A 13,108-nucleotide genomic window follows, 5' to 3' on the forward strand; every position below is an offset into this window, starting at 1 on the left:
TCCTCCTTCCCTCCCCAGCTCTGGAAGTGAATGCAAACAACAACGAGGATGGTGGGGGGAGAGAGAGAGAAAGCCCCAAACCCTCAGCAGTAAGTTGGCTGATGCTGGCAGCCAGACAAATCTGGCACCACACAGCAGGCAGGCAGGCAGTGCACTGCTCATCCTTTCGCTTTGCTGTGTGTGGGGATGCTGGACACCAGCAGCCAGCCAGGGATCCGGCCAAAGGCTGCTCTGCTCGGCGCCTGAACCCTGCTGCTCTGTGCCCGGGTGGGAGAGACAGGTAAAACCAGAAATGCTTGAGATTGCTGCCTTCTATTTCACTGACTGCAGTTAGGAGAAGCCCAGGCTGCCTAGTCTTATTCCTAGCACAAGGCACAGTGCAGGGGCTGGGCATATAATGCTCTCAGGTACCGGGACTTGTTCGGGATTCTGCAGCAAATAAATTGGTGCAAGTGGCAGTAAAGGTTTTATTTTTGGGGGGGTACACTTTGTTCAAGTTGCCTTTATAAATATTTATTACTATTTATATAATTATAGCTCTCTGACAGCGGGCTTTACAGCAACTTTGAGCCACAATAAACAGGCAGCCTGGATGCCTCCTCCCCAGCCTGACTGTACCTATTCTATGTGTTATGTGTTTATCTATTACCACCATGCTTTGAGCTTATAATTTATTTCATAATGTAATTTATAGTTACATTACAAAAGCATCCCTCTGCAAACAGCAACCATGTAATATTGATAAAGCATTTAGGGACAGAACATAAATTCAACGGCTCAGATATTATGTAGTATCAATAATCTGCAGGGGAAAAAAGTGTCTGTGTAAGTATGCACAATTTATTATGGCAGGAACCTAAACAGAGAACATCTTTCTCTGTCAAACTTTCTTTACAAGAACTTGACATCCTCAAATTCTTTTCTCTCCCACAGATGTCAGAGGACAAGACAGACAAGGTAAAAATCAAAGCAGCTGAAAGTTTTGAACATGAAAAGCAAAATATTTCTTGGCTGAAAAAAGGTAAGTTACTTTGAGTTATTAGTTACTGGTTTGTGTTCAGACATTTCTCTTTTTCTTTAAAAAAAAAAGGCAGAACATAGCCTATAGGCTTGAATAGGGCCTGAAATTTCTACCATAAAAATTCCATAGCTTGACTTCTGCTCAATATGCACAGACAATTTCTTTTGTACAGAAAGGCCTAAATTATCAAATTTTGAAGTTACCTTAAATCTCATTTTTCTAATGTCCTTGCATTCCTGGGAAAGTTTCATTTGACCTGACTTATAAGTATGGATGATCATCTTACTTTTGATGAAAAGTTTTTAGCAACTAAAACAGCTACTTAATTGGATTAATATTATTAATAATTATTTTCTCAAACATGAGTAAAAATTAAGCCTGAATCTTCAGATTTGGCAGTGTCTTATCTTAGAATAAAGTAACATCAGTTGTCAGCGCTTTGGATGCACAGAAACATAGACCCTCAAATGTAGACAAGTCATAAAAGTCAAGCATAGGGACCTTTCAGGTTTAAAAGACTGAAAAAGAAATGGCATTAAGTAGCTAATTTGCAACAAATACCAGTATTTCAAATACTACATTCTATTTTTAAGCTGTTTTTGTTTTTAAAAAAAGAAAAAATTGCAAAGATTTCCATATTGTTTCTACCCGTAAAGAAGGAATCTTCTTAGGATAGATTTCTTGCTGAAAAAATTTGATTTGCTAAGTTAGAACATAGCTTATTACATCTTCATGCAAATTTGTTGGTCATAGCAGAATCCCTTTATTGGATTCATTACAGACAAGTAGGATTTGAATTAAATAGAAGTTCCAAGAGTAAGCTTTCAAGATGCACAAGATAGAAATTAAATGTCCATGGTTGCATGCAAATTATGCTTTTTAATGAGAACAGTTGTATTCTAGTCCTAAAAATAATTTTGGGAAGACTCAACAAGTGACCTCATATTTTGAAAATGCCAACTATGGGAGTATTGGGCAAAAGGCACATTTATAGCCACTGTAATGTCACCTGTAAGATGTGCATCACGAATTTAAGCTCATGTCATTAGCTGTATGTTAGTTGCAAAAGAGTTTGCAGCAAAGCAGGCTTGAATTGATGTCCCTGCCTTGCAGCCTTCCATGTTTTTGCAGCATTTGCACAGAATGAAAAGCTCCCACTGGAGCAGGGCTCAGTGACCAGCAGGGCTCACTGACCAGCCTGCAAACTTGGCTTGGCTGGACACCCAAAGTCCTCTGCTTGCAAGGGGACAGTTAACTACAACAACAACTCAGCAAGCAGAAACTTTGCAGTTTAAGTGTCCCAGAGAGGCATAAATTTGAGTGACCAAACAGCAAACATAACTGAATTGAGTATTCATTCCACCACTATAGAGTAAAACACGAGAGATCTGCGACTCTACAAAGGGATATAAAAGTCCAAAGGATTTTACCACATCTCTGAACAGGGTAAGAGTGATGGCAGGGCCCTCAGAGTCCCATATTGTGATTTATCCTCTGGTCCAGAGCTCCTCCAGGAGCCAGGTGCATCCCTCCCAGCTGCACGCTACCTGAGCTCATTCCACTTAGCTAGGCTACTTCACAAGGTTTGATTCCTCCAGTTCCTGTGCAGAGATCCTATGCAGATTTTCAGGATCATTAGCAACATTTTGATTGTTCTGTGCTTGGAAGAGCTACAATCTCTCAGAAAGAGCCAAGTGTTGACTATTGGCACTTCTCCTTCCCAAAGTGCCACCAAGCAGAATTGGGCCTTGAACATCTCCTACAGCAGCTGAGTCAATAACTGAATGTGTCTCATGAGGAAAGCAAGTTTTCCTTGAAATAAGAATATGGAAATTATTTTATCTTAAATTGAAGTTTGTTTTTAAAAAAAATTGTTGTTGTTTCTTTGCTTCAAGCACTTCTGTGGTATGCACTGGGATTTTAGAATATGGTGAAACAAATTGTCTGGAGCAGAAGCTTAACTTCTATGTTTAAATGTTTTAAAAATACCTCATGTATAGATTTCAGGCATTCCAATAAACAAAGAATTGTGGAGAACAGACTTGTACTGTTTCCATCAGGCACAGTAAGAAGACTATATGTTCTTTTAGCATCCAGTGTTAAAGAAAAGTTATTTTTATTCATGGTTTTGTATTGATTATTTGTTCCTTCTAAAAGAAACAATCATGAACCACATAGTATCAGAAATAAACAACTAGGCTGTGGTTTTACTGTCTTTCCTAGACTTCAGTTTTTCCTAATGCTTTGCAAAGTAAAAGCTCATGGACTGGTTGTACAGTGGGTCAACAGCAAAATAAGGTGTCTATACATTTTTGTTGTCTTTCAGCATTAGAAACTGTTTAATCAGGGCAGAGGGATTTTGATCTGGCTGCCAGTTATTTATCTTCTACTTTTTCTTGGAACAAGATAATTTACTTCTGTCATGAACCCTCTAAGAGCAGAAATCAAAGCCTTGTTCTGAGGGAGAACTTTCCCAAAGCAAAACAGAAACCAAACCAGCCTTGTCAGAAGTATCAGAGAAAAACAGTAGGCTGGGCATCTAGGCTTGTATCTTATCAGCAGGAAGAGTACAAACAGTTCAGATCTGCCTCTAAATAAGTAATTTTTACTCACTGATGTGCCCTCACACCCCTGCCAGGGGTGCATCAGGAAACTGATGGCAGTTAAAGATGACACAGGGACAAAAATGCTGCACAAGTCAGCACAGTCTGGGAAGTCATAATTATGGCCTTGGTCTGTATTTTTTTAAAGGACAATGACAAATTTATCCTTCCCTTTTCTTTTTTTCCTTGTACTACAAGCCTTTTACTGGTGAAGGGTCCTCTATAGTACCTGCAGAATGTAGAACCACAATTAAATAGTAATCAAAATGTAAATAGGGGAGAAGAGTGTTAAATGTGTTTTCTAGGTTAGCTTACACTTTAAAAAGTCCCAAAACATCTCTATCTCTTGAGGCATTTAGCATTGAAGTCTAGATGTGGATAGCTTGAAAGACTCCCAGGGATGAAAGTGAGAACAAGGATGGTGAAATGTTTACAGTCCTATTCCAAGATGTCTCAGGGTAAGGAATATATATACCAGAAATGTTTTCTGATAGTATGGAATATTCTTCAGGACTATTTATTTCTAAAGATCACACAACAGATGAGAAACCCTGCATCTGGAATGTATGCATCAGACCATCACAAGCAAATCAAGCAGAATCTGTATGAATGAGCACAGAGAAAAGGCAGCTGTGACCTCAACACTGATGTGAACCAACCCAAGGAAAGCCTGGGATATAGCAGCAAAACCAGACAATGACTCCTATTTTCTGTAGGAGGGGAGACAGATATTGGTGCTTTCTTCTTCCCATGGGAGGAAAAGGGGAGTTGCTGGAGATGGGAGTTGGTTTTGAATGGAGATACAGAGATCCCCATGTCAGTGCCCACAAAACATCAGGGCAGAGTGAAACATGGGTTCATTAGCAAAGGAGTTTTTCAAAAGTTATCTATCTGCCGTGGAAAACTGGAGCAGGAATCCTCAGTGCATGTGCTCTCCCCACTTATGCACATTTTGCCCTGACATGCACAAAATAACATAAATGACAGTGCCTAGAATATGACACATATAAATAAAGAACAGCCAATATAACTTGAAGATAATATTTGAGAAATGTCCTCTGCAAGGCCTTGCATCCCCACCTGCTTCATGCACTCACAAGATTCCATGGACAGAGAGTGACAGAAAAAGTGGCAAGTTTTTTTTAAAATTAAAAATAAAATAAAAAGGAAAGATTGAAATTAGATGTTAGGAAGAAATTCTTCCCCGCGAGGGTGGTGAGGCCGTGGCACAGTGTGGCCAGAGCAGCTGTGGCAGCCCCTTCCCTGGAAGTGTCCAAGGATGGGTTTTATGGAGCTTGGAGCAATCTGGGATAGTGAAATGTGTCCGTGCTCATGGCAGGAGCATGAGGTCCATTACAGGTCCCTTCCAACCCAAACCATTCTAGAAGTCTGTGATTCGATGAGCAACAAGCAGATCTTCACACCCCAAACAAGAATCTCTGGGCCCCTAACCCAACATTAGAGGGTCCTGTAAAAATCTGGAAGCTACACGAGACCTGCCTTTAGACAGGCAGCACTCAAGGATGAGCAGCACTCCAGGAATGGCTCTGGGATGGTCCCACCTCACCCAACACATCCACAGCCCTGCCTTTCCCCACGGGCCAGTGGCTCCTTGCACCATGGCAGTGATTTAGGGCCAGACCAGCAGCCATCTGCTGGGAAAGGAGGGAGGTCAAAGCAGAGCTAAATTCACACCAGCCTCAGCATGTGGCTTTTGGAGTTCCTTGCAAACAAATCTCTCGGTATCACTCGGTGATTGCAGCCAGATGGGAACGTGGGAGCAGGCGGGAGCTTCTCTGACGGACACAAAGCTATAAAAGGTGACACTGATTTTGCACAGGGACCACAGTGGTCTGTTCACTATTTCTGCATCCATTGCAAACACAAGGGGGAAAAAAAAAACGTTTGAGGGCCTCACACTGCCCTCCCATGGTTTCATCCCAAACTGGCCACGGCAGCCCAGGAACGCAGATCCAAGTCACACAGAAATGAAATTTCATTTCAGGATATTTTCACACAAAGCCCTCCTGTTTTATGCTGCCCAGCTGTGTACACAAATGCCCTCCATATATAACTTCCAGTGAAAAGTTAATGAAATGGCTTCCTTGCTCTCTTGCCAAAAATATAACTGAAAGTCTAATCTCAAGACTTTCTTCAAAATAGCCCCTTTTTGCACTAAAATTCTCATAAATCAGAAACATTTTTGTCTAAAATAAGCCTGTTTTCATTGTCTTGCAAATAGTAAAAAGTCTAGCCCCAATTTCTTTAATCCACTGCTCCAGCCAGCAGATTTTTTGCTGTAGGGTGAAATTCAGCCCAGTACTGAGGGTCAGTGCAAGGTCAGCACTTAAACCATAAAATAGGGCTTAAGTGGTAAATAGAGCCTCTGTTCAGGATTATATTTCACCCCTTAAAAGGACTACATTTCATATGAAAAGAGAGATTTACTTATATCATAGACCTGGCTGTAGTGGCATTATTACAGTAATACCTTATTCCAGTATTAGTCCCATTGGGTGAGACTGGGCCACATTTCTTTGTGGTACATCCCAACACAGGAGCAGACTATTCCTGACTTCACCAAAACTTCCCACAGCCTGGTCCTGGGATAAAGGGAAAATCTTTCTATATGGCAGCACTCAAAAATGCCTTTTTCCAAAAACACCTCTCTCCCATTTACCCAGGGGCTTGAAGAGAGTTTTACAAGCATTAATAAAGTGGGAAGGACACAATGCCACGAGACTGGTATTGCAGAAGGAGAATTGTCCTGGAGACACCCAGGGAATTTCCCAGTTTTTACAACCTTCCAGTTTTATCCCTGGTTTGGGAGGACTGGAGTAAAAGTACAAGGCTTTTACTTTTGCTGAGACTATTCTCAGCAGAGTGTTTTGATCTGACTTGCATCCCTTCATTTAGGGAGTTAAATGACATTTTTAGAATTTCTTCCTAAAATTTCACAAGTCACTGAATGCAATTTTACATACAAGCTTGGACACTTGTTTCCTGAATTTTGCTGACTTGGGTCCAGAAGCTTTTTTCACTCTCTTCTTTCAGCCTGAATTAAGTCATTGCATTGAAAAGCTTTATAGAAGACTGATAGCAAAGAAAGACTTCTCAGTTTCATGTAACAGAAAATGCCAAATGCTTCTCAGATGAATGTTCTAATCCAAGCAGACGGGTTCCAGATAAGAACACCACACACACAAAAAAAGAGCACATTTAAAAACTGATGACAAGGATCCCAGGGGGCTCAAATTCCTGGAAGATGCCTTGTCAGCTTCAGGACTATGACCAAATGAATTAATGAAGACAACCCTTCCTTTAAGTTGTAAAACAGCAGATTTAAAGACTCTTCCAATGGAGAGGGAGTATATGAAATCTGCAATGGTCCCAGCTCACCACTCCTAATTACAATGTTATAAACTGAGGGGTCCTTGACCTTTGAGCTGGAAGATCCCTGAAGCTGTAAGGCTTTGGATGTACAGTAAAGACAAGGGTATCTCTCTGGGTGATAGTGTTAAAGTTTTAAAGGTTTAAAGCCATGTTCCTCTGTGTGGGTATCCTGGATAAACTTTCATGTATATTTTTATAATAGTCATCTAGGTTTGATTGCCTGAAGTAAATTTGTTCTACAAAGGAAAAGTTTCTTTCATTCAACTGCCTGTGCTGGGGAAGACCTGAATGTAATCCTTCATTCACTACTGGAAGTTTTCCAGACCAACTCTATTCTTTGCTGTACTTGGGCAAAATATTCAGAATTTTGCCCATCACTGTGTCAGTAGAACAAAATAAAAAATAATACTACAGACACTCTTTAGTTGTTTAATATCTCAGCAGCATAAACATTAAAGCAGAACCCACATGTCCAAAGGCCTCCACAGCACTTGCTACTTAAGATGGCAAACTGGTGCATGGAAAATCTTAGCCTAAGGGTCAGTGTCAAAGAGATGAATAATTCCATTAAAGCAACAGAGCTGCACTGCCTTGCAAAAAATCTGATTTGTCCCAATATGGTTAAGAATAGATAGCACTAATCATCTCAGGGCATCACTGCAGCAGGAGGAACAAAGCCAGGGCTCATTTTACCACCTCAGTTCATAGAGGAAAGGGTCAAATGCCAAACTGGACTGGTAGATCTGAGGCAGTGCAAGCACATCACAACAAAAACTGTGCAGGCCTAATTTGAGTTAGAAGGCAGAATAATCATAGATTATTTACAGCCAGTTTTCAGGAAGTGTTTTATAGGCCTGGGAGATTACACATGGGTATGTGGAGCCAAACTGACAGTCATGGTCCTGCAGAGGTGTAGCAAAATCCTTATTGTTGGAGCAGTTCAATGAAATAGTCACATTAAATATAATTAGATTATGAAAAAAAAAATAGACCTCTCCTTATCTGACTGAAGATTTCCAATCATTCTCTAAAATACAACTGCTTCTAAGTACTCAAGACAAAGTGCTGTGTGGATGGGCTAAATATTGGGCAGCCTGGTGGTCCATTGCTTTTGAAAGATATTACAGAGAAAAAGATCAGAAGTGAAATTAGTTTAAATATTTCTTGTTAGCTGAGATTCAACAGAATTCTTTTCCATCTATTTTTAAATGAGTATTTAGAAAGAGACATTAAAAGTGACTGCTCTAAATGATCAGTAATAAAATCCTGGACACAAACCCTTCCTCAGAACAGCTTGGTGATGAGATCTGGGACTTCAGATCTGGGCTCAGGGCACATGAACATAGGAGAGTGCTCAGATTCACTCCTTCCAGAAGAAGACTCTCATCCCCAGACATCAGACACTCTGTGCAATATCATGGTTTAAAGATGCCCAAGTGTCTCTGAATGCACTGACCCCTTAAAGCTCATTGCTCCAGAGACAGAGGGAAGGACACCTGAGTGAAGGGATGGGCTCTAATCCTGCCAGGGAAAGTATTCAGCTATCAGTAAAAAGTGGAAAATCGTTGGGATTCAACACCCAATCCAACTTTAACTCCTTGTTTCCTCCCCTATCCCCTCACCTTTTGAGCCCCAGGTGCCTGACCCTCTGCAAGCACTGTGCAGAAGGTTGAACCTGTTGCCTGCTGGACAAAAGGGCACCTGCAAAAATGAGGCACTGAAGCCCCCAGTGTCACCTGAGCTCCTTAATAACTCCTGCTACTCCTGAGATTCATCTCTTTGAAGAGAATTGCACAAGGCCTCTTAGCCCCCTAAGTGATATTTCAGTGTTGCAGAGATCTTTGTTACCCTCCTAAACTAAATTAATTTTTATTTTATAGGAGTCAAACAGTCTCTTAGGGTCTCTTGATTATATAGTCTCATTCTAATTTCAGTCTTTAATCTGAATAAACACATTAGAAAAACACAGACACAATTAACTTAATCATAAATTCAGATGGATTGTTTATTATCTGTCTACTTAATGTGCTTATGATTGCAGCAGTTAAACATGATAATGTTGTCTTCTCTCACATATAAATGAATACACACAGCACAGAAATATGCCCAGGAAGAAAAACTTCTCCCTGAATACATCAGTGGGCTCCAGATACAGAGAAGTAGATGCACCATTCACTGCAGTGCTCTACAGAAAAACAAACATTGCCATGATATTGTTGAGACATGAGAGAACTGATTACTGACAGATTATGTTCTTCTTGCTATAAAAATTATATATAAATATGTCTACAAGCAGCTTCAAATGGAAGGAGATGCTACTGCAGCAGAGATGCAACTAGGAACTCTCTCTGCTTATATCACTGCACCTGCAAACTCACAGGAAGTGTAGATTTTGGGTTAAAAACAATCACTTGAGTTCTTCAGAGTAAGGAGCAGGTCAAATCAGTACCTTCCAACTGAAGAAAACTCAGACATCAGATTTAGAGAACTTTCTGCTTTGTGATCTTTGCAAATATAGTTGTCTTAAACAGAAGTTAAACCCTTCTAGCACCAAAAATTGTGTTTAGCTACATGCCCATGGCAACTAAAACTTGTGCCAAAATGCTTTCATGTATCCACAAATGTTTGGATGCCAGAATTTAAATTGGAATATGATTCTTCCTGTTCCTACAGCATATTGAATATGAATAATTATTCAAACATGCATCCAAGTTAAGTTGTTGATTATTACTCAGATTTCCCTGTCACTAGTTTTTTAATAACCACACAGTATACCATGATGAAGTTTTATTTGCTATCAGAATATTCAAGTTCTAACTAAATTTAAAACCCACTACACTTTTCCCCCTCAAACAAGAATCACTGAAATATATCTACTATGAAAGCTCATGAGCAAAGAGGAAGAAGAGGGAAGATAAAAGAATGAAAACTCAAAAGTCAATTCAAGTCTCTTCAGTTTCACTTTCTCAACAGTTTCCCTCATCTATAAATACTAAAAAAACCAAATTTCCTTATTGAAAGAAAAAGAAGTTGTAGGTTAATTTTGAAGCTCTGAAGTCCATGCTTACTCCAGGAGTGGGTAAAATAATATAAGAGATGATGAGATTAGGGGAAGAAAGCCAAGAGAATCATAGGAAAAAGCAATTATGGCACCTGGTAGTCATTCTGGCTAGATGACGTGGTGACCAAATTTATTGTCAGCAGATATTTTAAGTGCTTACTATTTAAAAAAATACTATTGCTGTTATAAAACAAGGCACATAAAATCTAGCATAAAGTATTTGAACTATATCCAATTCAGCTTCCAGCTAAGCAACCTTTTTTTCTTTTCCTAGTTTATTCATTATTTAAATAAATAAGTAGCCTATGAGCTTTAGGAAGATATTCACTTCACACTCTTGGTCCCCAACTTTATGATCAGCCCTGTTCCATCAGAAATGGTAACCACTGAGCAAAGAAATTGCAAACAGTAGTGGAAGCTTCCCCAGCTCTGACTTGGAGGGAATCACCAATACTTGTAGAAGGATAGTACAGTCCCCATGCCTTGAAATTTTTTCAAGAAAAATAAATAAAATATAAAATCTCAGCAGTGGTTTTTACAGTATGACACAGCAGTATTACTTGCATTAGGCCAATTTACCACTTATGATAGCAGTAATAGCACTAAAAGCCAATAAAAGCGGTCTGTTCGTTCAGAGATTGGCTTTTATGGCTTATTCTAAATATTATCAAGTGAATCAAAAGCTGTCATTATAGTGTCTAAAAAGCCTTCGTACCTTGTAAGCAAACAGTGTGACTTTGACAAATAATCATTAATATGCCTGTGTGAGACCAGGGCTAAAAGAGGAAGAAAAAGGAAAACCCAATATTTCACTTTACATAAATCATTAAGATCATTACAGTTAAATTTCACACAGAATAAAACAGATTTATATGTACAATGCCATAGTTTTCCCAAGTTGGGTTTTTTTATCTCTGTACATTTTCATAAAACAAGAACTTGTCAGAGCACTGAGCAATGGATGATTGGACTACAAATGTGCATCTTTATCAGCTCTGGGAAAACAAATGGTGCACGTGCCTAGGCAGTGTCATTTGGGCCACATCTAACCTAATCTTCCCTTGACTCTCATCCTGCCTGCCCAAAATTTCTTCCTCATGTTCTCCTGCTGCTGAACCTTGCAGGGGTGGCCTCTCAAGGTCACACTTTGACAGTCAGCCATCCCTGCTGTCTCTGTAATCCCCCATTTCCTGTTGTATCCCCTTGGGTAGGCATTGCCTGGGCTGCCTGGGGACAGGGAGGAGGATGGATGAGGTGGAAGCACGGCAGGAGCTTCAGGACACCCCATGGGCTGGGACATCACACATGGGGAGGGTGAGCACAGCACCACAGAAGAGTGCAGGTACTGGAAAAGCTGGGCAAGGCTTGTACAAGAGCTTGATTATACAGTCCAGACTTTTCTCAGTTAAACTGTTGATACATAAACTAATTAAACTAATAACTAGCGTTAATCAAATAACAGCAGAATCTTAGCTGTGCACACACCATGTGCCCCTTCTGCTCACAGAGTGATTTTTCAGTGCAATGCCAGCGAGGGCATTTGAGAGCCCCAGTTACGGTGAGCACCCTACAAGGAACCTGCCTTTAGGTCTGCAGGGCACAGCACTTCCCCAGCCCCCAAACCACCCCCAGCCACCCCTTAACCACCCTGCCAGACATCCAGGCTCCAGGCATGAGCCTGGGACAAGCTCAGAGCCCTGGACCAGCCATGGCCACCTGTCTTGTGGCCTTGACTACAGGGCTTGGGCAGCTGGCTCAGGCATTCCTGCTCCCACAGGTAGTGCTGTGCCTCTGGGAGGCTTTTTGCCCACTCTGTTTACAGTTCTGGGGCCCCCAGGGATGGGCAGCTGGCACTGACAGCGTTATGTGATCCACTGTCCAGCTGCACGTGGACGAGCAGGAACATGTGGTGCTGCTGGGCCAGGGGAATTCTCCCCCCAGAACGGCCCCTCAGCAGCCACGTGTGCTTTGCAGGCAATTTATGAGAGCACAAAACCAACAGACCTCCCATTCCAAGCTTCTAATTTCTTTGGCTGTTTTTCTTTTTTTCCCCTATGAAGAACTTTCCAGAAATACTGCATTAAGAGTGAGTTAGAAAGATCCCAGGTAAAAACTGGTACTCCAGGTTTTGCCTAAGGTATCCTAAACCATGCTAGTAAACCTGTTGGGATTTACTACCTGCTTGTGTTTATCCAAGAAGAGGTGTATTATATCCTTAAATCTACACCAAGTGGAACTGCTTCCCTGAAAAACCCACCCATTGAATTATGGGTTTGATTGTTTCAGCCTAAAAAGTAAAAAAAAGCAGGTAAGAGCTGCTGATCTGCTGAGAGCCACAGAATATTTTGAGATGGAAGCAACCTTAAAAACACCATCTTGTTCCCACCCCTGCCATGAACTCAACCCTACAAGGATAAAATGACTTTGGTCCATCCAAACCTCATGTTTCAGGCAGAGTGCAGCAACTACTAAGGTCCCTGCCAGACCCAAAAGACAAATTAAACATCTGCTTTCCTATGCTCAGGCTTAGGTGTTTAACAGAGGATCAGCCATGAAGACCTAGAGAACAGAAGCTGCTGACTGAAATTATTATTGTCAGTGTTCCTCTCCCAGTATTTTGCAGTGCTGATTTCAGTCCCCAGCATTCCTATAAAATGGAAGAAAAAGATGTTGCCACTCAGAGATTTGAGCAGTTTGGTCTGTCTGGTTTTCAGGCCGTGGGTCTGCAGTGCATGGATTCATCACACACAGTTTTCCTGCATTATTTTTCCCAAGGCTTCAATCCCCCCATACTTCAGCCCCACCTTCATTCCTGTCACACTCAAGTTTTCTATTACTGCTGAAGAAAGTCAGAGCACAGGACACTGCAGGTTGCTGTGCAACCCAAAACAACCCATGCACATGCTGACAAATGAAAGCATCAGATATGATTCTTTAGGCCAAGATTTCAAGAGCAGAGTCACCAGAATTACTCATATGCCTGAAGTTAGCTTTGTGCTTAGGCCTGCTGCTGAATCTGCTTCTGATAGA

At 40.9% G+C, this 13,108-nt stretch overlaps 1 protein-coding gene across 2 annotated transcripts in view; it reads left to right on the forward strand.

Moving 5' to 3' along the window:
- Positions 1-200: 200 nt before the first annotated feature.
- MDFIC2 (MyoD family inhibitor domain containing 2) overlaps positions 201-13,108 on the forward strand; it is a 42,087-nt gene continuing 29,179 nt past the window's right edge. For both annotated transcript variants that reach the window (XM_064724305.1, XM_064724304.1), the window contains exons 1-2: positions 201-280; positions 934-1,021. In XM_064724305.1, the coding sequence (XP_064580375.1) occupies positions 934-1,021 (88 nt within the window). In that variant the 5' untranslated portion in view covers positions 201-280. The remainder of the gene's footprint in view (positions 281-933; positions 1,022-13,108) is intronic.

The sequence above is a fragment of the Zonotrichia leucophrys genome, chromosome 12, assembly GCF_028769735.1.
Source record: "Zonotrichia leucophrys gambelii isolate GWCS_2022_RI chromosome 12, RI_Zleu_2.0, whole genome shotgun sequence".
Lineage (NCBI taxonomy): Eukaryota > Metazoa > Chordata > Aves > Passeriformes > Passerellidae > Zonotrichia > Zonotrichia leucophrys.